The following is a 26,534-nucleotide window of genomic DNA, read 5'->3' as shown; positions in this document are numbered from 1 at the left end:
TATACTCAGTGAGCATACAAGCAAAATTGCACCATAAAGACCAAATAGCATCACCAACAATACCAGAACAGGCATTGTGTGTGGTAAAATGCTTAATTTTGAATAAGATGTATGTTAAGAACATTTGGAGTCTCACTACACATTTTACTCTGTATGATTGTGTATGTGACAAATAAATGTGATTTGATTGGATTTTTGTTATTTACGAAGTGAAAAGAAAACAAATTGGTTAAAAGATCATTTTATTATAATGTTGAGACCAGGAAATGAGTGACACAGACAACGAGAGAAGAGTGCTCACAGTCAATATAAGAGGAAACATGACGACAGAGCTGTGCTGTATGTGTGTGTTGACAGGAAGCGGCTCCACTGCAAAGAAATAAGCAATCAATGACTGATCAATAATAGCAGAACATTACACCGTGAAGATTAATACAGTGAGGAGTGTGCGAGAGCTCAGGTCTGAATGTTACAGACTGAGTGAGATGCAACACTATTTACTCATAGTCAGTTTGGTTATTTTTGCTGGTGTTAAAGGTTTGTTAATGTACTGTGACATGTTTCATCTCAGTACACAAAGAGTGCAGATGCATTGGTGGATTATCAATACCGTTGCCACTGACAACAAGACCCTGGGAATGCTGTCAACAAGTGGGCATGATTTCAGTATGGCAATGGATATGATCCATCTTGGTTTGTTGCCATTTCGAAACTTCGTATCCACTTCCTAAAATGGAGAAGAGAGGTCCAATAATAACCTGAATAAATTAACGCATTTCCACAAATGAATTGATACTGTGTTTAGACAGTGTGTGATCTGACATGATCAAAGTTTTACTGATCTTCAGTGGTTCTTTTCAACTTAAAAAAGAAATTTGGCTGGTGATTGGTAGATGTGTTTTCAGCTCATGGTGCGTTTCTCTGTCCAGTTTTTCTCTTCTATAACTCAAAGCCTCGCCTCCTCTGTGTGCTTCACCTGTAACGTAGCTGATCTATGAACTGAAGCTTATTCTGCTGTTGCCCTCCATTGTAAGGAGCTCTGGATCACAGCGTCAGCCAAATGGCTAAAATGTAAAATGTCAACATAAATATTTTAAAGTGCAACTGTGCAGCAGGCATAGCAGACAAAAACACACACACACACACACACACACATAAAGAGAGAGAGGAGGGCATAAAAGAAGGAGAGCGGCACTTTGAAAAGGCTGTCTTTTTTTCCCTCCATCTCTTTTCCCGGCACATGTTCAATTATTAACCGCCCTGACGACTCCGGCGGGATGGAGGCAGAGGCAGACAGACAGAGGGCAGGGCAGAACAAGGAGATACTTTATCAAACATCCAGCTGTGACTGACCTTGTGTCCACTCACCTCAGAGACCTTGTCACAGTGATGGATTGATGGATTCCTTGGGCTTGAGCAGAATGCTTTAGGTCCCAAAATCTGGTACATCAACAGCATTTTTTACAGTGTCAAAGGAAGGCTTAAATATCATCAATGGCTTTAAACACTTGCATGGAGCCTGAACAAGGGGAGCTATTATGCTTTTCCTTATTTTCTGTCATATACTATATATATTCCAATGTCAGGTGCTCATATAAAAAATGGTCAAAGTTTTGACTAGTGAGGTGAACGTATGTTAAAGTAATCCCTGTGAGCAAAAACTGTAGGCTTCAGACTGTTCTGAATCGTCTGTTTACAATGATTTTTCCTACTTTTGAGACAAACCAATGCCAGCTTATGAGCTAATTCTTCATACGGTCATTTGCTCCAGGAACACTACTGCAAATGTTTACATCACGTAGCCTTCACTGCTACGTGTTACGACATGTCAGTGTCAGGGTAACGTGTGATCTCGGTTGCTGATGTGGTATTCTCTCTGATTTTGGATCATATTCCTGCTGGAACATATTCAATTTGGAAGATTTTTTATGGTAAAAAATGCCGCTATAATCAGTTACAGTCATTCCCCACCTGCAATGATGATGCAGAGACACAGCACAGATATGAAAGACCCGCAAACATTGACCAATCAGAGCAGACTGGGCTTTTTCAGGAGGGGGTTTGAAAGAGACGGGCGCTAAAACGGAGCGTTTCAGACATTTGGTGAATACAGGTGTTCCAGCACAGACAGTACAAGGAAAATAAAGTGCTTTTTGAACATTCAAGCATGTAAACATGTTCTAGTAGAGACCCAAAATACAAGTGTGAACCATAAAATGAGCACTATAGTTCCCCTTTAAAGTATATTGTTTTTATAGAACAAAAATGTTCCATTTTCATCCATGGAAACCTAAGTTTGGAAATGATATTTTGCCATGGCAAATTAATCAAACTGACAGTCTCCTGCAGCCACAGCACCTAATTGAGTCCAAAAGTCAGCGTTCCCTTGGTCCCATCGCTGCACTGTATATTGCAGTAGATTAAATTACATAAAGCTTTAATGATCCCAGAGCTGAAAGCTGCTGGGTGGTTAAATTTATATTAGCGACAAGCCACATTAGAACAAAGCTCTTCAATATGATTTGTGCAATAGAAACAAAAACGCATTAACTGTACAAATATCTGATTGGGCTGGATCAGATTATATGCCTCGTTAAAGGCTTAATTGTTCAGAGAAACAGTGGCAGAGGGAAGGAGAGAAGGAATGAAGGGTGGTTCCCTTCGTCTCCTTCGTCCCAACCGGCAGCAGCAGCAGCAGCAGCATGTAGGTCTGTCAGGCTGCAGAGTTACAGCCACATACATTTTTCATGGACCATACCTCCAGCCCTACCGTGTGTGGCTATATGAAATACTGTCTGGGAGCGCGTCAGAGGAACAAAAATAGAGCCCTGTCTCTGTCCTGATACTTTTTCTTCAAAGCATTAGAGTGATGGAGCTCCTGTCTTGTTCATCTTGATTCACTGTTGATCCCTCAGGGTCAGCAAGGCGGAGTTTTGAGCTCAGGGTGTGTGTAGCAGCAGTGATCTTTCTCCAATGGACAGTGTGTTTTTGGGTGCACATGGTTGATTGCATGCATGACTGCGGTTGTAAACGAAAGCAGAACCTATTTACCCACAGTGTTTTAAACATTAAATTATGCATCACTGGTGCTCATGAGGTAAGACTTTTGCCCTGTACCTTGGCTCAGTCAGCGACTCTGGTGCCCTTTTGTATCTCAAAATCTGAAAACATTGTTCCATCTCTTGTGTTGATGGTCTTTTTTGTGCTGTTGACAGTGACTGAGCAGGTATGACAAAGGTTTTCACACCCGAGTATCAACCAGGTTTGGCTGCAGGAACTTGTCCAGGAATCTTTGAAGGAACTCGTACCCCTTTCCCACTAATTTAGCTCTGGTTTTAAACTGGTTCAGTTCAGGATTCTTGGAACCTTGGGACTACCTAGCAACCAGCCTGCTTTCCCACCAGTTAGAACTATTACAATCAAGGATGGTTTATCAACTGAAAGCATTGTACAAAGCACAATGGAAGTAAACAGTAGTAACAAGATGGCTGATGGCATTGATTACCTTTGAGCTTTTGTTCTGTTACAGACTACAGATGTTTGTCATATCCAAAAACCAACCAACTACGAATGATAAGAAGATATAGAGCAATGTTTTGTGCAAGACTCCATCCTTTCTTTCCAACTTATAAAATGCGAAACACCCACTGATATTGTCACAGTTCACATTTCAAGGTCTGTATTTACAAAGCTCCCTCGCACAAAGAGTTGCTCCTAATGACAAATTCTAAGAAAATTCCTAAAGTTATGACAGTTTATAAAAAATTTCCCCTGAAAGTTAAGACAAGGTCCAGGTAAAGATAAAAGTTTTCACAAAGCATTTCAGCCCCTGAGAGAGCACCTGAGGTGAAATACTGTTAGGAGTAGGACAGAGGACTTTTAAGAGGCTTAAGAGTTTCTTGGAAGAGGAGAGAATGACAGAAAGACAAGAAGGGAAGATGAAATATTCTCCAAAGGCCGATTGACAGTGAGTGTATAAATGCCACATATTAGATTGGTCAGGGATAATATTTGTGATCAATCTCATTAGAGATGCACTCATGTCTTCCATCCAACACAAAAACAATAAAACACCTGCAATAAAATGATCACGACACAAGATATTTGGCAATTGGAAAATTGGATTTCTTTGTGTCTCAATCTTCCATCAGCAGAGTGATCACACTAACAATGACAACACTGTAAGTCTTATATTGTGATGCAGTTAATTTCATTTCCATTTTGTGTCCACACCTTGCAGGCTCACAAAAGGGCAACCAATCACATCTGTTAAAAGAATGCATCATACCTAGCAACGAGTTAACCACACCTCCTCACTAAAGTAAAGTTTCCGTCCCTTCCTTGCTCAGAGCTGCTCTTGGAATATTCCTAAGTCACTCCTAAGCTAGGACTCCTTGCTATTTTTTTAGGCTAAGATAGGAGCTCTCTGAGAGTGTTCTCAGAATGCTTGTGAGTACGGCCCCAGGTCAAGGAAAACCTGCCATTCTTTGGTTCCAGCTGGGGACCAACTTCCCGGGTTGCGAACCAGTTTATTTTTGGTTGTGTTCCAAACGGTTAAAAACGAGGTGCACAAACCAGAATGGAACCAGTTCTGTGGAAAAGGGGTATCAGAGAACTTTACCTGCATTGAGCCATATTTTCTGCCCAACACAAAGCAGTTCTAGTGAGTGTGTAATGGTGCTTTTTCAAGTGTTAACTTCAGGTTTCAGAAAAGGGTCAAGTCTGGTGTAAAAAGCTCTTCACTGTTTTGCTGAAGGACACATCGACCATAGCTGCTACCAAGAGTGATTGAACCTTTGACCTTGCTGTTACAGAACAACCTCTTCAACCTGGAGATGAATCTGAACACAGATTAGGACAGAAAATGCCATGAAATCAAAAAGATAATTATGAATATTTTGTCATTTGTTTGTGACCTCACGTCATCACAAGCAGCCGGTATATAACGAAGGATCAGAGCTGTGCTTGAGCTCTGCATGAAAAAGATCTGTTACTCAAGCTGGACTTCCTGAATTGTACATCATGTCTTACTAGTAGCTGAAGCAACAAAGCCACACCAGCACAGCCCTGTGTGTTGTTTTAGTGCAGGGCTGTTTTCGTACTCAGCACCAACTAATGCTCTAAAATGTTGTGATTCTTTCCTCGCACTCCAGGTCACATGCTGTACAAACATCTGTCACACAGCTTTATGTTGTAGTGTCATTGGTGCACTAACCTCCCTCTCTCTGTCTCTCTCCCCAGTCTTCCTTGTTTGAGGTCGAAGTTTAACAGTCATCATGGCCGACGAATCAGACATGCGCAATGAGCTGGCCGACCTGCAGACGCGTGCAGACCAGATAGCCGATGAGGTACAGTAGAACACACATGGACACTTGTGTACACCTGCATAAACATGCTCACGTACTCACCCACACACACAAACACAGTTGTCTGCTCTAATATTGAAAACAATGATAATGCATCACATAATATTTTAAGTAAATATGAGTTAATGTGGGGTTTTGTCTGCAAAAAACAGTGAGTGGTTCAGTCCAGTGGGATCCCATAAGATCCTCCTGCATTAGCTGCTGAGGTGGCTGCTAGAGTTTTAAGTCTGACTTATAAATCAACAAGCTTTAATTTGTTTTCTAGTTTGTAATTGAACACCCCAGTAACACTCATCACATTTAACAAAACCTATTGTAATATCCTCAGGTATTGCTTGTTATGTAGGCTCTTTAAATTGCACTAGATTTTAATTATTACAGTAATCTCAATAAGAAAAAGTGTTGTGTTCATCATAATGTGGGACACATCATCATCTGTATTTTCATTTATTTTCTGCTCTTTGCTGGGGCACCAGTCTTCAGTCAGATGAAGATAGATGTGGTCACAGTTACTTGGCTTAAAAGGGGAAGGCAAATGCAAACATCCTCTCTATAGAAAGTATGACAGTATGTTAAGGGTAAACTTCCTGTGACAACGGAAGTGTATTTTAAAGGAAAACAATACACCTAACAGGAATAACTCGACAAGGTATCCCAGAACGTGAACAACCAACATACCCAGGGTACCTTGCACGTCATATCTGGATGTGGAAAGTCCATGACCAAACATCAATATGTGACGAGGTCGGAGTGAGATTGTGTTGTCATAAACATTTGCATCTAATATCACAGCTAAAAACCCACAATTCAGTTTCCATTCCATTATCTACTTTCGTCCAAAAAAAGTAACTGTGCACTAGTATATGACTTAACTAAACACAAGAAAAAGCATAAAAACAAAAACTTGTGAGGATCTCAATGCGGCAGCCAAAACTGATTTTGTTCTATTACATGACAATGATTTCCGGTTCTCATGAGGACACAAATGTAGCTCCAGAGCCTTGCAGGCTGACAGACGCAGCTGCTTAAATGTGACCCTCCCTTGTTTTAGCAATTTGTTCTCCAAGTCTCTTTCATCAAGACTGTGCTTTTTTTGGGGAAGAGAGAACTTTGGCCTTTTTAATGAGTTGAGAGGAGCTCAGGAAGAGCAGATAATTCTGTGCAGCAGAATAATAGAGCAGCTCAAATGGCCTTATTAAACATTCATGAGGAGATAATGCAAGGCCAAGAGGCTCCATGGATGTGATGGGAGGGAAGGAAGGGAGAAATAAGGAAGGCAGGGATGGATGGAGATAATACAGGGGGAGAGTGAAATGAGGATTAGGTATGAAAAAGTGTTTGGTTTAAGAAATGGATGACAATAGGAGGGATCCTGCAGAGGGTGGAAAGTTAGCAAACAAAAGGTAGAAATCAGATAATTAATCCTTGGATGAGAGGAGAGGAGAGGAGAGGAGAGGAGAGGAGAGGAGAGGAATAATCAAGGCTAATTATATGACTGAGTATCAGTAATTTGTCTGTCTGCGCATTTGATTATTCGCAGACTTTTCTTCTCCTTTGTTCACCTTCCAAATGTGTTTCTGAAACCCTCAATATTCTATCGTAACACACTTAGATACATCAATGATACTTTTTAACGGTGATATCCTGGCTGTCTGTATTCGCTCTCTTGTGAACTCTCAAGTAATTATTTGCCCCCTCTTTCTGTCCCCACAGTCTCTCGAGAGCACTCGGCGTATGCTGGCTCTGGTTGAGGAGGTGAGTCAACTGATGACACACATCACATGACCAGTCACAACAGACAGGGAATAGGCCTGATCAACAGCGATTTGTCTTGGGGTTTTTATGTATTACCTGTCTCAAACTAAGGAACAAAGACAGACCATAGGTTGGCTGTAGAGGATCTTGAGAGTTTTTTTTCTCAATATATGGTTTAAATTTGCTCCTGAACTTTACTTCATCTTTATGTTGGAGGTAAATTGTAGGTAAGGAACCAAAGTTTCACTTGTATACACCTGCTCACTCAGCGTATGGATCACTTATTTAGCACTAGGTATATTAAACTGTCGGCCGGCATCTTCAACCTCAACACTCTTGAAGAGAAGGAACAGTCTCAGCAGATTCAGTAACAGGGATTTAAAAGGTGACATAGAAACTTTAAGCATCAGATGAACATGTCAGTTCATTGTGCTTCATCCTCACCAAACAACCCACAGAGGTTAGTAAGATCAGCTGAAGAACATATCTGAGTGCATTTAGTTTGAGTTAACATATGAACAAGCTGGGCCTTCAGACAGTAAGGCCCAGCAAACATTTCATAGGTAGAGGAGCAGACCAATAAAATGACAGCAACACATGGTTACACATTAGGAGTGGGCAGATGAAATCTCATATTACAGAATGTATAATTTGAAATCATGATTGCAATATATGTCATGATACAGTACTGTTTCTACAAACCATTAAATCGACCTAACTCTCCAGATTGGTAAATAGCACTGGGTTATGCAGATAAAACTCAAATAATGTCATATTTTAAGACAAATATTGTAGTTATGTATTGATATACAGTGATATAATGTGGGGACAGCACTATTGGTGCTTTAGGAAGCAGCAGAATATGATGACCAAACAAGTAGCGTGATGTAGGTTCCTGGCAGTATGAAGAAAATCAAGTATCACAATATTTTTGATCAAATACCTGAAATGGATATTGCAACGATATCGAAGGGTGCTTTTACAAAGTATTTACACAGTGAGATTTTTGATAAACAATCATTGATAGTGTGGATATAATGACCAAGTGAGTAAAGGCGAATGGTAGAGCAGCTAGAACAGTCTGGTAAGTTCAGAAAATTACATCACTTGACTGTAATGCAGCTTTTAAAACGAGGAAAAGACAATATATCCGGAAGACAATATCTAGTCTCATATCAGTATATCGATGTCATAACGATATATTGCCTGTAGCCCTGGTTGGATCTGGTCATTTTATCGAAATGGCACTAGTAGAAGCTGAGAAAGAAGACCAGGTAAAGTCAACATTTAATTTAATATGTGTTGATATTACAAGAACCAAATCCCAGATGATATTAAATTATACATTATGATATGGGTGTTGCATTTATTCATTGAATAACAAGAAATGTTGCACATGCATTTGACATACTGTTTACATTGTTATGGTTTAAAACCTTAAGTCCTTAGAGCTCTATTGACATTGAAGCTTAGATCCAGTGCGCTGTTTACAGTGACCATCTGCAGGGCCTTAACGGTGATTTAAACAGCCAGGTGTCTAAAATGGAAGTACTCTGCAGGGACATGCTGAAGACTTTGTGCACTCTGTTTTATTAAGGACATCACTGCATGTGATACTCTCCTATAGGCTAAGATGCTTATCTGCATATATGAGGAAAGGGAGTTCTTCATATTGTTTGCCTTTGTACTCAGTCCTTGAAAGAAATATTTCCAAGCTGTTCCAAGCTGTTGATTTTGCTGTTTTACTGGCATTAGACTGCCACGAGCTTGTGTCGGGCTTCTAGTTCCTGCTGCTGGCTTCAGAGACATGGCCCTGCGCTAACCCCTGGACTAGCCACCATGTCTTAATGAGACAAAGCCGTGAGGGACAGAGTGAGACCTGAGGCTGACCTAAACAGTGGCCTGCTCCACAGACAAGCCTTTTCACTGGCAGTAGCTGAATATTTGCCCTTTTGAAGATAATGCCAAGGGAATGCCATTTGTTCGTTTCGACTGTTAGTCTCTGATTTGAAGATGTCACGTGGTTTGTTAGTACAGAGTGTGCTTCATGTGGTGCTCCCACATGGTAGTTCTTGAGCTGGAACCAGTTAGAGACACAGAGACAAACAGCGACTGTGTCATGTTTTGGCTTCTCTTTACCTACTGTACCTCGCTGACAACATGCTCTTTATCCTTCTCACTTAGTATCTCCCCAGAGAAATAGGCTCAATATAGACTGCAACAGCAATAGGGCATCATAGATTATGGATGAGGCTCAACATGACTCTTTGTCAATACATTAGATATAAAACCTTGATCTGGGTTTATTTGAGCTGATGGTCTGATTTATATTTTTAGTGTAGAAGGTAAAAAATAATCATGTGACAGAGTAACTTTCAGTCATCAGTTTTAATGGCTCCATATGTTGCCAGTGGTATTTTACATGCAGAAGAGCAACAAAGCGGAGGCTGTAATGCCACGCCGTTTCAAGAAATTAGAAAAGAGAACATTTATGGTTGTGACCCTAATTTTACTGTCTAATAAACAAAATGAAAACCAAGTCTGAAAGTGATTTTGTTTCTGACCATACAGTGAACCTTTCCTTCCAGTAAACTGTGAGCATGTGCTAATACATCCTATGTTAAAAGGGCTTATGGTGAAGCTTACACTAATTGAATAAGTGGAAAGCAGGCAGAGCAGTGATCACACTCACCCCGGGATCTCGTTTATATCTGTGGGGTGATACCTGCTTGTTTAGGTCTGTCCTAGTCTGACTCACCGGATGTAGACTGTGGCTATAAGCATGACATTGGCTCAAAATCGCCTTCGCTATGGAAAAAAAAACAACAGCCTCAGAGTTAATAACCTACATGCTGAAAATAGCATGTTTTGACAAAGATTTGGACCACGCACTAAAGCACGCCTGTTTTTCAGTGAATTGTTTTTAAAGTAAATCAACACACTTCGGAAAACCCCATGTTGCTAATAACATGCTAACAGTTAGTCCTGTCAGGTGGTGTGTTCTTCCCCGACACTATTTTGCAAGGACATTGTCGCTGCATCCTGGGCTTAGTGCTGCCCAGTATGATTGTGATTGGTTAAGAGAAATACAAACAAGTCAGAGTGTTTTTCCCCTTTCTTAAGCACTGACACAACACTGTGGCTACACAAGACTAGGCCTGTCCAGATCTGACAGTATACAGAAAAATATTAAAGGGCAGTGATGGCATTTAGTTCAAGCTGTCCTGAGCTTCCTCTGTGAAGCTGATGCAATATGCTGATTATTACCACCACTTACCATTCATAATCAAAGACTTCATGTAACTCACACAAGCAAACAAACAGACTAGACGGTTTGATACCACTTAAACTTGGGTGTAGAAACTCTGGGCAGCTGTTTGATGTTAATTTTGTAGCTTTTAGCAAGGCTCAAAATGCTAATTTAAGCATATAAACTCCATATTTTCAACATTAGAAAGTAACTGGGCTTTTAAGTCAGTAATTCATCAATGCTTTCATCGCTTCTAACATTGTTTGTTGCTCTGAAAAACCCTCTCCTCTATAATGTTTGCCTGAATAACATTAGCATTTTCCTCTCTTCAGTGTAAATTGGCTGATAGTTTCTGACATTTTTAGCTTGTTTGACCAATAACTAGAAATGAAAATAATAATAGTAACACTTTATAATATATCTATCTCAAGTGCTAAGCAAGGATAATTTAACATCCACTCTTAAAATATCCATGTTTAAATCACAGAGACACAATGGAGAGAAAGTAAAAGATGGTAACATGCCCCTGTGGAATAAAGCCAACCCTTCCCTCTCTCAGCTTTTCTTTTACATGATCCTTTAAGGATCCACACTACTGCAGCTCTGACTGTTCCCCTCTGTACTCTTTGTTTGTTATAATCTCAATTATTCAGAAATAAAAGCTTCTTCCACTCTTGTATTCAGTACGTCTCTCTGGTTAAGCTCATCAGCCTAATACCAAGAATGTAATTGTAAGATCTGTGCAGAACCTGTATCATAATATCATTATGCATGGATTCTCATTTGAAATGCATGAACTTACATGAGAGAGCAGCACAGTGAAATCAATTTATAAGAAATGCAAAATTACGAGGTAAATCTGAAACTAATAACATAACAAATAATAAAGGCAGGATTCCTTATTTTCTTTTGAGGTTTAGAGTGGTGAGAGTGATACTGCTCTGTCGCTGTATTGTATCAATAATACAACATATAATACTTTTTTTTTTTTTTTAATCTCACTATCCTCAAATCCAACAAATGTATAAAAGCCATGAAAGACTTACGGCTATTCTTTCCTGGAAATACAAGCATGTTGTTTGTTACCATAATGTCCACAAACAAAAGATTGTCTGACGATGTCAGTTAGTGGTCAGACTGTAGAAACACTCACAGTGAGTGATGTAATGTGTCCTTGTCTCATTTAAATTTGACCTGTAATGGATTCTCTGGACCAGTGTGCGACGTGACCTCTATTATGTAGCTGGAGCCAGCAGCCGTTAGCTTAGCTTAGCACAAAAACTGGAAACAGCTGTCTAGCTAGCTGTGTAGCAATCCACCAGCAGCACCTCTAAAGCTCACTAATTAACATGTTATACCTTGTTTGTCATCCTGGTCACTCTCCCAACTCCTCAAATACCAACACTTGGTCAGTGGCCCAATGACGTCAGACACGAACACACAGAGGCACCCTTTAGCATCAGTATGAGACGACTTGGGCGTCAGCATTTGTTGACACTGTGGGCAACTACCATAGTATAAAGAGCAAGAAAATCTGCAAAGGGCGGGTGGGAGTAGAGGTGGATGGGTCACACAGACTCGAGACTTTAACTGGAAGCTCACTGTTCATGTCCAGTGTTAAACCAAAAGTCAACTGAGTTGTTTTAAAAACAACATTGTGTGCTAATATTTTAAGTATCCTACGCTGGTGACACTTTTCATGTGATGTTATATTACATTAGCACAAATGTACTTATTTGAAGCCAAACCGTGATGTTTCCTCAAAACCTAACCGCGTTCTTTAGTTGCCTAAAGCCAAGAAAGTAAACGTAGAAGTGTTTTTTACCTTCATGTAACGAGCAGAAATTGACAAGCCATCTCTAAACATCCAAAACTGTTGTAATATGACCTAATGTGTCATATTTTGATGCCAATTGGCCTCTGACCTAGCATTTGATGAGTTGTTAGTGAGAATGTGTTGTGTTTGATCTAACAACAAAACTCCACTAAATTACTTCATGGAGGAGCTTGTTGCCAGATTTTGCTATGTGTAAACAGAGCTAGGCTAGCTGTTTCCCCTGGTAACCAGTTTTGATGCTAAGCTTACCTAAGCTAAACTGCAGCAGTACTGGCGTAGTGAACTTCTTATCAAACTCTTGGCAAGAAAGTTAATAAGGGTATTTCCCAAAATGTAAAATTATTACTTTTATTACTTTAATTATTAGTAAGTATTCCTGGTGGCTATTATCTTACATAATATTATGTTTTAATTAAGTACTATTATTTACAATTTGTAATATTTTACAATGTATTTTGTTGCACTAGTTTTGTTCCCTCTATGATAAGCTGGTCAGGCATGGTTACTACCTCTAGTATTAAAACCTTAATTTTCACTGAAGTGTTATTAACTGATTAACTATTTACATTATTAAGAAAAATGTTTCAGTTCTATATCAAAATCTATGGATTAGCAGCATAAATCCCAGGTATAGTATCTGAAGTGTATCAGCAATGGAGAGATGTGGTGTAATGAATGAACTTTGTAGGGCAGCACATTTTTCTGAAAAGGTTTTATCAAGAAAGATCCAGAGATATTGAAGTTCTAATAAAACTGTTATCTTCACACCAGGCAGGGAGCAGAAATGAGAAACTCCTCGGTGGCTCAAAATGAAATGCGAAGAAAGCGTGCTGAGAGGGATGGAAATTAGAAAAAAAGAGAGTAAGATAGAGATGAACATAGGAGGGAGAGATGAGATGAAGGGAGTGTGAAAGATAAACAGAGAGGTAGACAGTGGTCTGTGAAGGACATCAAGTCCAAATGCAATGTCTCTGTGGGCATTGGATTTGATGAGCAGCGCCAAGCCTGAAGTCAGAGAATACATTACACAAGATGGATGTGATATTACATTCAGGGAACCACTACACTGTTACCTCGATGGGAAAAATATTGACCTTTGCAAGTCATTTATTCACCATCTGAGTCTTGAAAAAGTATCATATCATATTGTGGATTTGCATTCAAAGTGGAATCTTGCTTGAGGTGTTTCTCAGCTGTTACATGGGAGAAAAAACATTCAAAGGTCAAGTGTGTAGGATTCAGGGGCATCTATGTGCTGAAATGGTATCAAATATTTACAGCTAGGTCTGTAGGGTATTAACACCTGAAAATACAGTGAATGAATTAGCATAGATTCCAGCAGACAGCAGAGTGGATATCTCAATGAATAATCAATGCCGGGCTACAGAGGACGACTCTGTCTTAATGTTAAACAGATATCTTGCCCTCTTTCTTTGCTCTTTTCTTACTACGTTTTTTTCTATTATCTTATTTACGTTCTGGATTTATTGCCTTTTAGTTAGTCATTTATGTACAGCAAAGTGGCAATGATTATGTTTCCTTTAAGGATTGTAACTGATACAGACACCACTCTCAGTCTTTCAGTAACACCTTTATTTATAGGTTTTAGGCCAGAACACTAAGAAAAAATGAAGGATAGCATTACTTCCTTATAAACCTACTAAATGTGATTAAAACTCATATCAAAGGACTGCTTTATGTCAGCTCTGCTGCTGCGCTGAAGAACAAAGAAAGAAAGAAAGATGGGTTTAAAATATTCATCTCTATTAATCTCTTGAAAGGTTGTCACCACCTTCCATGTTCACTTCCTGGGCAGAAAATTATTTAGGGAGAAGCGATTAAAAAAAATCTCAGTGACTCACTGTAAAGCAAAGTGTAAAAAAGACCTGGTAGTCTGTGTGCATGTGTGTGTGCGTCCAGAAAGATGTGATGTCATTACCTTAGGCTGTGCCAGTTGGCGTGGTCAGATATCCCGTCCCGTAGTTCAGAAGACACGTCTGCCCTTGTATATGTGTGATTTCCTATGATTCCTGGTGGATAAACAAGCAGTTTTTCAACTGTATTAAAGCACATGTATGTGTAAACATTAGCTCTGCTGAAGTTTCTGACTGAGGATTATGTAATTAGGATTTATTTGTCCACAAATCTCCTGTAAACATACTGCTTTCCTCCCTCTTACATGATGTTTCCAGAGAAAACATTGACCAACAACAAGTTAAGTCCACACTGATGGCCACTCGCAGATCTCTGTCGCAGTCCATTTGATTGATACTAATATCAGTGGCATGTCTAGCTGGCCTCCAGCACTGGTCTCTATCTATCACTGCTCCAAGAAGGTCAGAGCACACTTTGATCCAAAATAGCTGATGCATGAACTGAACGGCCTTTGGTTTTTAATATCTGTCAGAGGAAGCCTCGGGCTCATGGAGAGCACAAAGCTGTTGTTTTGTTGTATGCACAGTGGTTAATGTGGTTATTGTGTGCTTCCTGAAGTGTTATTATGTGACAAAGCCCAGGCGGTGCATGCACAGAGAAATAACAGTGTACCAGTCAGCATGAATGTTCATGTTCGTGGTTGTTTAAGCTTGTGCCAACTTTGTAAGCATAATCAGAATGTTACATTGTTGGAGCTTTGTCAACAAATCTCTGGTACAAGCCCAGTGAACATAACAAATATAGCACATGCCATTTGGTGGAAGAGTTTATCACAGAAATCTGTGCAGGGTCTTGTATGAGTATATGTGTGGCTTTTCTGTAGGGTTTTTAGAGGTTTGTGATTTTGTTTTCTGTCAGTTAGTGTGTTAGTCTCTCTCTATATGAGGGATAATTCTAAATAACATTTTTCTAAATAAACTCGACGGGCAGTCCAAAATGGTCTCCTGACCCTGGCGCTACCTGGTTTGCCCACCTTTCATGTACCACTGATACTGTGCAGGCTGTTCTCATTCACCGTTCATACTTTTACGAAAAGTAATGCACTGTAATTTGTATATAACTCTACTAATCATGAGCAAGGAGGCTCACATGACCTATGTGCTGCAAACTGTCCTCCCTCATTTGATGGGACCAAAGAAGAAAGCCAGGTCATGTAGTATAAACAGTGTCAAAGTCTGGCAATGGAGGCATTTGAAGTTGTGTGTGGGTCAAATAAACACAGGACTTTGACCCAGGAGGCCAGGGTTAGGGATGGGTACCAAACCCGGTATTGAACGAGCCCCGGGGCTACATTCTTCAAGACCGCAGTATTGATAAGCTCTGACCTGACCTCTGACGGTTCTGCTATCCGTACTGGAGCAGTCGCGTTTTTTGTTTTACAAGATAAACCTTATCTTGCACATTTATCTCACCAACTCCGTCAATTATCCGTCATTGTATCATAATTTTGGCTATTCTCCCTGAAGATGAAAGATCTGTCTCGCTCACCTTGGCTGCCTGCTGTGTGTGAGTGGAGAGGAGGGGGGCGGAGCTGTTGTTCCAGTGACACACACACACACACACACACGCACACACACACACACACAAGACAGTGCATACACCAACTCAAGCTCGTAGCCTACCTTTAGATAGATAACGATGGCGGAGAGAGCCAAACGGTGCAGACACAGCGCGTTGTCACAAGTGTGACAAATGTTTTGCATGTAAGGGCGGCAACACTAGTAATTTGTCAAAACACCTTGCGAAAGTGCATCATATTCAGACAGAAAGATGTACAGGGTTTGACTGCCCTAGCACAGCTAGTTCATCTACGTCCAGTCCATGTTTGTAACATTATGCTAGCAGCCAACACGTGGAGTTAATAACCATTAGCTATTTTGCGACCCTATTTACTAAATAGGGTTTCAGATTTGGGATTTTATTTGTGTATTTTTCAGATACTTCTAAATACATGAATATAACCATAATTTTAGCCTGGGCTGGGTGCGTGGGATTTCCCCCCCTCTCGTCTATATATCCATAGTGGTTAATGTTACATCACCATATAAAATACCTAGAATACCTAACATACCTAGAATACCTAATATTTTTACTTGTAGGCTAGATTTGTATATATATATATATATATATATATATTTATATATGCTACAGTGATTTGTTTTCGAGAGAGCTCTACGGTGCGAGCATTTTACTGCATTTGCGACTGAAAATAGTTTTGTGCAAGTAAAAGAAATCATTCAGGAGCACGCTGTGCGAGTACAGATTTCAACCAGCAGCAGGCGAATCCTGTTGGTTGTGGGTTGAACAGGGGTCACAGACACAGACAGGAATACGTATTCCTGTCAAATACGGCGGCCATAGTGCTCCGCGGCGCAAGATAATGGCTTACCGGTGACGAAGAAGCCCGGCTCCAGGTCCAATAATGTCCTCTTTGTTGGCGTCATGACTGTCCAGAAGTACCTGAACGGCCAAGCCGTGGCGACACAGGTATGTGACATGTCAGAGGGGAAACGAGCCGTTCACATTTCTCTCTTTGTGGCAGGTAACGGTCCACAAACCTCACCACACTTTAGGGACTGTTCTTTACTTATGGAGGGACTGTTTTTTACTTGTCAGGAGAGGAGGGTGGCTGGTTTATTTTTATTTTATTTATTTATTTATTTTATTTTGATCCCCCCTATGTTCATCACTTATTGATGCTGTTTCTGAAGTATGAATAAGTCAATAAGTAATTTATTCCATTGAAATATCAGTGATGCATTATAGAAAAGTGATTTATGTTTTTATAAATGACAAAAGGCACATCTGCCTAATTTTTGCTGTGGTATTGTGATACTACTCAGAACCGTGATACTTTCACTGGTATTGTACCGTGGGTCCCAATTTTGGTACCATGACAACACTATTATTTAATGTATTTTACATTTCAAGTTGTAAAAAGTAAAATATTTTGTTAAAAAACTATTTTGTTGCATAATGAGAATTGAGAAAATAAAGCAATTTATGTTCTTAATTTGTTTTTTTCTTCCTCAAAAAGTGTCGATAAGAGTACCGTTAAAATACCGGATCGATAAGCCGTACCGATAAGAGTAGTAGTACCGTTAAAATCTTAACGATACCCATCCCTAGCCAGGGTGTGTGTGTCATGTGAAACCAAAAGTCACAATTTAAGTTACACATGTGAGTAGCTTTACTTTGTCACATCACCTTGTCACCTTATATTAAGTACGTAACATGACAATGCCCAACCATGATTCTTTTCCTAACCCTAACCTAAGCGGTAGAGGCATTAATAATATATCATACAAATGGGTGCACACCTTTTAATATGAATTCATACAAACCATTATATAAGGATGTGTCGCACTGTGCAGATCGCAGTTATGTTTTTATGCCTTCACACTGGCGACAGCTGTGGCTGGAGGCTTTATGTTCTTTGGGTTGTTTGTCTGTCCTTACATACATCCTATTCTCAAGAACACAATATCTCAAAAACATCTTGAGGGAGTTTCTTCAAATTTTGCACAAATGTCCACTTAGACTTGACCAAAAGGTCATAATGTTCTGCAAAAACACTTTTCTGGCCTTTTTTCAACAACATAACTCAGGAACAGAAGGGGAGACATTTGTTCAGACACTGAATTGATGACACTAATCTTGGGAATACATCTCGAAGCTGTGCTGTGATTGTATAGATCTTCTGTGCTGCCAAATTGAAGATGTGTGCGAAGCATTTACATATTAGAACATGTATCTTATTTGCAGAAACATCCATATTTGAAGCACTGTAGTGTCATGGCCACATATGAGTCTGGACAGAGATGGATGTAAACTGTAACTGCAACTTGACTGGTTCACAGAGGCATATAACCGCCATATGGTAATTTTGGCTTGGTGTAGCTTGGCTCCTAATGTTACTTTAGGACACAAAAGTCCTGTCACAAAAGTAGCATACTGTCTGTAGAAGACATTTTTGTGATAAGATTCTCCTGATGAGTATGTTTATTTCCATGACTTTGCTCTGTTCCTGGGTCCAATACTGTATAAAAAATTAAATCCTCCCCTTTCTTTGTTGACTGATGATGGTTGACTGTTTTAGTTTAAAGAAATAGTTTGAGATTTTGGAAAATATGCTTGCTTGCGGTCTCACTGAGAGTTTTTTGAGAAGATTGTCACCACTCTCATGTCTGTTCTGTAAATATGGAACTAAAGCCAGCTGGCTATGACGCTAGCTTAGCACAAAGACTGGAAACAGGGTGAAAAAGCCAGCCTAGCTCTGTCAAAAGGTTAAAGAAATGTGCAAAGTAGCACCTTGAAAGCTCAACCAACAAGTTGCCCTTTTACATTTTAGCTTGAAAGATACCAGGAGGTGGATTTTTGTTACCATTGAACTAAGTCAAGCTGATCCCCCTGTTTCTAGTCTTATTCAGATTGTTTCAGTTAAGTTCATCCACATTAAAACAAGTAATTTCAAATTGTAATTTGACCCACCCCTACTGTCCTTTTCTCTGTTCTGCTCTGTTGACCTTTACTGATCTGTCACATTTATTCCTCTTTTTCCAACTCTCTTTGTTTTTCCATCTCTCTGTCTGTCTGTTAGAGTAAAGATGCCGGCATCAGGACTCTGGTCATGTTGGATGAGCAGGGAGGTAAGTCGATAGGGAGAGATCACTAAACACTATCTCTCGAACATCTGTCTGCACTTTTTAATCTGCTCCACTACCGATTCTCTCTTGCAGCTATTTCATGCTGCACAATAGAGGAGTCGTCATCAGCAGTGCGTCCAGTATAAAGCTGCAGAGTCCCAGTAATATTTACACCACAGGAAAATTATCTTTATGGTTCTGTAATTACCAAAGCAGAACAGTTTATTTCTTTATGAGCCTCTGCCAAGTCTTTAAAAGTAACCTCAGCCACAGTCTGAGCTAATGTGGCTAAAGTCATTATACTGGATGTGACTGTTGAGCTACAGTAGCCTTCTGCTTTGCCTCCCCATTACTTACATTACACTTTTATGTTTTCTGTACTTGCCGTGGCTCTGGAGGAACTTTGGAAAGTTTGAAGCTACTCAAGTGATGGTGGGTTTGAACAAATGAGGCTATAGAGTTGCATGATGAGAACTGTCGGATCCAGTGTTTGTTTCTGACGCTGCAACACTTAATTTTGTTTGTTCACTGAATAATATAATCACTAATATTGTTCATTAACACAGTATTGAAATCTCCGAAAATGCCAACACTTGTTTACAGGTCATCATCATAAGCCCTGTATAATATTTCTGTAATATCTCCTTAGCGACTTACAACATATGTGGGGCAGTAACTGATAATGAGCTAAAATTACTACATTCTAGCATCTTATTTCTACTATCACTTCAAGAAATTCTTATTGTAACTAATAATGTTGTTGAATATACACCTCATGGCGCACCCAACATTATCACAATGTAAATTTATCATATTGTATAGTAACATACGTTCTTTTGTGGCTACTCAACGGTGAGTTTAGGAATTTTCTCTCATATGATACCAGTATAATGTCATATGATAGAGACTGTCAGTCTGTGTGTACTGCTCAGAGTCTCTTCTGTTATTGGGAAAGAGATCTGTCTGCCAGTCACAGGTGCTGCAGCACATGAGCATCACCAAACCTAGCCCAGTGTTACTGGCCTTCACTACCAGTTCACCAGCAAAATAGAAGAGGCCATGCATGGCAAATATCCACCCAGCAATGCACCAACAACATCAGGAGAGTGCACACCACACGTCTGAATTTATCAAGAAATAAGATTTTACTCCATGGTAATAACTTATTCCATTAACTCAAAATAACTAACTAAATTCAAGTTCATATCCAGTTTTAGATGTCCATTCATCTCTGTTTCATACTGGCAAACCTGCCAATGACTCGGAAAAAATTAGACAGAAGAACACACAACAAGACTCACAAACAAACAAACAAAAAACCTTAACCCTCAACAACACCACTTTTGCAATGGCCCTTGTACACTGTAGCACAGTGGAATCAACCATCACTGAAAAAATGTGTTCTACAACTTATATAACTGGCTCATTTATGTCAGACTTAATAATTAGATAATTAAGCATTCTTGAAATATTTAAAACTACCAGGACCACTAATACAGTGAAGAAAAAGAAAGGTCAGTGGGCTCAGACAACACTGTAGGACTACTACAAAGCCAGCAGATGGACAGCCCACTGCATGATATTACATCTTACTTTTTCTAATGTTTTCTGCCTTACAGAATACAGTAGTGAGTGTAAACTTAAAAAGAAGTAAAGTAGGGTGTGATCTTACGGGCTTCTAATGGAGCCCCTTGGTGGTGAGTGTGGGCCCTGGGTCAACCAGCCCAGTGTCCCCCCTCCATAAAACTTGCTATTGGCTTGTGCTTCACTTCATGCGTGAAAGAGCAGCCTAATTGGCCTGTCAAAGGAACAGATAGCCTGTTTCCTCTCTCTCTCTCTCTCTCTCTCTCTCTCTCTCTCTCTCTCTCTCTTTCCTCCTGTCGTCTTCCCTCCAGAGTCATGGCTGCGTCAGTGCACGGCTCGCTGCTGTTAGCACAGGACAGCAATCAATTCACAGATTTAAATTACCTCTGCCTCTCAGCAAATGTCCTCTTAACCTGATCCCCCATCTGTCTCTCTCTTTTTCTTTCTGTCTTCCCTTCTTCCCTTCTTTTCTCAATCTCCTTCTCTTCTTTCCACCAGCCCCTCCTCTCTTTCCCTTCACTTTTCTCTCCTGACCTCTATACGTTTTTCCTCTCCCGTAAGTTTGCCGGGAGATCACTTTGGTTACAATAATGATGAAACTCTTTATTTTATTCATTCAATCTATCCTCCTCTCTTTCCCGACCCCTTTTTTCAGTGTGCAATAACAACTAAACTATACAAGTCTTTCCGGTTCGCAGCGCTGACATATTTACCATTTTATTAACATCAAGAATTCCCTCTTATTGCCATGAAAGAAAAAAGGCTTATAAGTAATAGCTTTCCATGCCTGTGACAATTAATACTGTCTTGTTGAGCAGGGTGTAACTAATCCCTCTGACCTTTACACACACACGCGCACACACACACACACACACACACACACACACACACACACACATGCAGGTCATACATAGGAGGACATTTTTCATTTCTTAAAGTGATGTATTACCTATGGCGGAGGTCTCACTGCAGCTAATGAGTCCCTCCCTGCTCGGCTGTTACATGCATGTTGACCTGAATTACGCCTCAGTTTGCGCTGATGGATTGCGGCTCTGCCTCAGCGAGCCCCCACCAGGAGCGTTTTAGCTCAGAGCACAAACCATTGGTTAGATTATAGCTGCAGGCTGAAAATGTACAAGGAGCGTGGCTGATTTTAATGGCCTTAAAGTGGTGACTGGAGATCACAATTTTTACATCAGTACAACTTTTTATTTATCACTTCATCAGTGACTGTTTTTTTCTGTCACTCTTGGATCAGTGTTCCATACACTACAGCCAAAAAATTGATTTGCTTACACACCAATAGTTAATGAAACACATTAAAGCAACTACTCTTGATATATTCCAGGCACTGAGTCACACACATCACTGTCTCATTTGCCTTCATTTTCATCTTGAGAGACTGTGAGTGAAGTGAATTTAAAAGATGGAGCGTGCAGTGTAAGAGTTAGATTTCACAGAAGCTGGAGAGTTCTTTTTAGTTTTATGAAAAGGCTTTTCTTTTTCTCTCTCAGAGTTTAGAAACAGAGCAGTAGCCTAAAGCCAAAAGAATTGTGAAGTGAGAGTCGCTGCTGATTTCAGAAGTGTTTTTCCCCCATACCGTATTCCCATTTCAAGTTTTTATTTAACACAATTACCAGAATAAAAGCTGACATAGTATGTTTCTGCAAACCATGGATACATAACATTTGTACATTTTATATGTAGCGGATATGTTGAAACTTTATACTTCAACAATGCTGTGGTTAACATGTCAATATGTGTGAGCACAAAAACCACCTGGTTAGGACTTGCAAAATATCATGTTTTGGCTTACAATATCCAAATTTGTCACCACAACCACCACTATAATTTCCCTGATGTCTGGCTAAAAACACCCAGCTTTGGTGCCACAATTGCAGCTGTAAATGCAGCAGATCAGGTCTCACTAAAGAACACTGTCTTTAGGGACATAATCATGGCAACTTATCCTAACGGTTTGTATGATATCCTTCGAATTAGTGCCACACGAGTGACATTACATATTTTAAATAAAGTTACATACTAAATGTAAAGTTATGGAGGTTAGCTTTAGGCAGGGAAAGTTACTGTGGTTAGGTTTAAGAAAAGAAAAATGATGACAACATACCTTAAAATGACCAGTGACCAGTCCCAGGGGAAGGTCTTGTGTTTTACCACCCACTGCTTCCATCTTTGTTCTTTACTCCCATCAGCGCATTGGTCACATGATCATAGCCTTCCCAAATATGTGGATTATACACAAATAACTGGTTTATGAATACGTATGATTTGTACGAATTATAGTGCATTACAAAATATGCAAACAGTGTGTGAAAACAGTCCAATCACGGCTGTATATGCTACGATTTCTCACTAGAAAAGATAAACCCTGGTGCCACAGTTGTGGAAATGCCACCTATGTGGCAGCCTATGTCAAAACAAACAGTTTTGTTGTTTGTTGGTCTCACCTAATGGCCTGCCTGGCAGATGTCTCACCTAAGTTGCTAGCACATGCTATCCCTCCACCCATGGATGGGTTATTGACACAGGCCCAGGGGCCAAAATTGTCACTCAAATAAACCATCCCAAAAGAGACACAGAAAGACCAAAAAGAGACATTAAACCACCACAACGTCTGTAAGTCTTACTTCAGTGTAGGAGAAGTGGTGGGGCCTTTTGCACGTCTGTGCTCAGGGGCCCATTTTTGCATAATCTGCCAATGCCCCCACCTCCTGAGGACAATTCAGCTCATATACATGTAATCTGAACTATGTCATTAAATGTTTTTATGCTAGGAATGAGACATGAAAATGTTACATATCCATGGCTTGCAGAAAAGTACAATGCAACATTTTCTTCTGTCGACTTGTCTTTAAACAATGTTCTCAATGTTACTTACTGTGGAAACACTGCACTCTCCTGGATAATGTAACAATCCTATAGGTTTATGCTATGGCCACTACTTTTAATTATTTCAACTTTGTTTCTGTAAAATATTTAGAAAATTATTTTGGCATGTGGATGACTCAAAATACTACAATACACTGGCTCCTTAACCACTGTTGCCATGGAGAAGAAGGTAGTCAGAGGCACGAATCAAAGTGCTAACAAATTCAATGCTTTGTTGGTGCAGTTGAAAACAAAACGCAGTGCCATAGCTGTTGAATTCATTCAGAATTGACCCAGAATTTTAAACGGAGTTGATTTTAAGTTGCAGGTTGTAGTTTTAGTTTTCTCAGCTGTCTTTTCGGGGCAGCAAATTCCTAAATTTCATTTATTTTTACTACTTATGTCCCTGTCATAGTGTAGAGAAATTTTAAATACAATGACAATATGACAAAGATCTTTTTCACAGCAGACATTTTGACATGTCACAGCAGGAAAAGCACAGGTGTAGTTTTGATTGATTGATTGATTTGAGTGATTGAGGAATTTGAGCAGAGCATAACCAGTGTTCATGTTATTAGAAACACCTGTACTTATCCTACTACCGTACAACAAGTAACAATGTCTGCTGTGAAAAAAAATCATCATTGACTGATTTGACTGATCCTACTTTCTAGTTGGTTAAACCTGTGAGTGTGACTAGGAGGGGAAGGGAGGCGCTCACATGATAATCCTCAGACAGAGGGCAGGAGGCAGGTTGTTAAGTCCGGCCCGGCTGCCTGAAGCTGAGGAGATAAACAATGCCTCTCTCTCTCTCTCTCTCTCTCTCTCTCTCTCTCTCTCTCTCTCTCTCTCTCTCTCTCTCTCTGTCACGTTCCTCCTCGACTCAGTCCCTCACTTTGCCTGGGATTACTGCTGGAGGCCATTTAGTTGTCTTCGACTGTGCCGTCTAGTTGTACCCTACAGTTAACTGAAAATTCATCGTAATCATTTCAACTAATAGTCTCTCCTTAGCTTTTGAGATCTGTCTTTTCTTTTATGAAAAGTTTGTCCCATTTGTTTAGCACATAGTGTAAACTGCTCCGGTTTTAGAAAAGTAAGATACGTTGTCTTAGTTTTGGTAGTTTTCTCCTGAGCTGTAGAAATACTAAAATTGAACACTTTACCTCAGTTGTGGATCAGTAGCACTTATTTCTATAGATGTTGAGCCAGTGTTATATCTGCGTCCTCTGTACTACAATGTGACAAATCAAACCTTCTGAGTTTTTCCCGGAAGACAAAGTGCCCCCTTCCACTGATGGAGATTACTGCTATCCTGTCCTATAACCATTAACCAGCCAGAGAGAGGATCTGACCTTGAATCAGAGCTTTTTATAGCTCTGTGCCCTATTGACCATCTGAGTAAGGAAGCACTGGGGACTTCACATGCCTGAAAGGTGCTTTTCATCATACTCAGTCCGTGATTTGTTCATTGATTTGTTGCTCATTTATTTTAATGCTTTTAAAGTACTCTACCTATCACAGTCTCTGTCACTCTCTCTGTCGCCTATCACTGCTCCCATTGATGTGCAGTAGTATTCAGACAGGCAGAGTGGCAGAATAAACATCTTCATGCACAGATGCAGGTTTGGATGACGCATACAGCTGCTGATGCAGGTATTGCTACTGCCACTCAGATGAAATTCTTACTCAGAGAAGCAATGTGTCGCTTTGGACGGAGGTAGGAAACAAAAGTCGTTAGAGTTCAAGGAAGTTAATTCACATGCAAAGCATTGTCTCTCAGTCACTTTATCAACAGCTACTCTCAATGCTTGTTGCCTGCTTTGCCTTCTGCATCTAGCCAAACCATTTTGCCTCTTGCACCATAGCGTAGAGCGCCAGCCCTCAAAAAAACAACACGAGTCAAATTTATTTCATTGCTCTCATGCCTTTGTCCTCACCAGAACAACTTGATCGTGTGGAAGAGGGCATGAACAAGGTGAATGCAGACCTGAAGGAGGCCGAGAAAGATTTAAAAGATATAGGACAATGCTGTGGTCTGATATGCCCATGTATTAAAAAGTAGGTACCGGCCAGGAGCCCCGAGCTCTTGCCTGTCCAGTGCTGGTGGTGGTGGTGATGTCTGATGTCTCTCTTGTCACAGTCAATGTCTTTTTTGTCTCTTCTCCTTTGTTTGCCCTCTTTACTCCCCCTCCCTCCCCTCTACCCCGCAACTTCTTCCTCCTCTCTTCTCTTCTCATGTGCTTTCGTTCTTTTGCTGGGAAAAATGACAATGTGTTGGTAATCAGAACAACTGGAGCGCATCGAGGAGGGGATGGACCAAATCAATAAGGACATGAAGGATGCAGAAAAGAATTTGAACAATCTAGGACAGTTCTGTGGTCTATGTTCATGTCCCTGTAACAAGTAGGTGCTGCCTGTGTCGCCTGACTGCATGTGTTTCAGTGCCTGCCTTCCTGCCTCTCTATTCGTCCGCCTGCTTCTGGTGTGTAGAGCACGGTGAACAGTGGTATGAGCAGTTGGGCCCAAAGCCACAATAACACACTGTCAGAACAGGCACCAGTGCTGCATGCATGTGTGGGTGTGTTTGCTCAAGTTGACAGTGTGCATGCATGAACAACACACACATCTGCACAACAGGTCTGATGCCACTTTGTTCACTGTTGTCATCAAAAGCCCTTCATTCCACATTGGATGAGAGTTCTCTTCCAACAGGTAGCAGCGTCAGCAGGGATCTGGGCTACAGCCCCCACCACTTCCCCTAAACCCCACCCAAGCCCCCACCCTTACCCTGCAGCATGATGCATCATGCTGTGTACAAAGTCTAAATCAAACCAAAGAATAAATCAACTAGTTGCCTTCTTCACTAAATACCTCATTTGAGTTTTATCCACCTTTTGTCATTTGGAAAGCTGTTGGTGTTTTACATGTTTTCACATGCATTAATTGATACTATGTGGCTCTTGCAATACATTAAAAAGAAAGTTGTCTGATTTTAAATGATCAGTTTCAGACAAGACTGTATCATAGCTCCTGGAATTTATGGCATCCAAAGTTTTCACTGGTATATTTAAGAAAAAAAGGCTGTTGTTTTATTTGAGTACATGACATAACGGTACACAGCTGATACTTGCAGCTAAGCAATTGAATAGTTTTGGGAAATAGGCTTATTATATTCATTGCCAAGAATTAGATGAAAGAATTAGATGTTATAGTTTTATGTGGGTTATTATGTGCCAGACTTTGTCTTGGGTAATACAAGTTTCTGTATTTAC

At 40.2% G+C, this 26,534-nt stretch overlaps 1 protein-coding gene across 1 annotated transcript in view; it reads left to right on the top strand.

Moving 5' to 3' along the window:
- LOC117254395 (synaptosomal-associated protein 25-A-like) overlaps window positions 1-26,534 on the top strand; it is a 53,996-nt gene that overhangs the window by 20,151 nt on the left and 7,311 nt on the right. Inside the window, exons 2-5 of the mRNA XM_033622692.2 lie at window positions 5,242-5,348; window positions 7,080-7,121; window positions 18,744-18,792; window positions 25,548-25,665. Coding sequence (XP_033478583.1) covers window positions 5,277-5,348; window positions 7,080-7,121; window positions 18,744-18,792; window positions 25,548-25,665 — 281 coding nt within the window. The 5' untranslated portion in view covers window positions 5,242-5,276. The remainder of the gene's footprint in view (window positions 1-5,241; window positions 5,349-7,079; window positions 7,122-18,743; window positions 18,793-25,547; window positions 25,666-26,534) is intronic.

The sequence above is a fragment of the Epinephelus lanceolatus genome, chromosome 2 (genome assembly GCF_041903045.1).
Source record: "Epinephelus lanceolatus isolate andai-2023 chromosome 2, ASM4190304v1, whole genome shotgun sequence".
Lineage (NCBI taxonomy): Eukaryota > Metazoa > Chordata > Actinopteri > Perciformes > Serranidae > Epinephelus > Epinephelus lanceolatus.
Note: the sequence above shows the minus strand (reverse complement) of the source record. Positions and strands in the feature narration are given on the sequence as shown.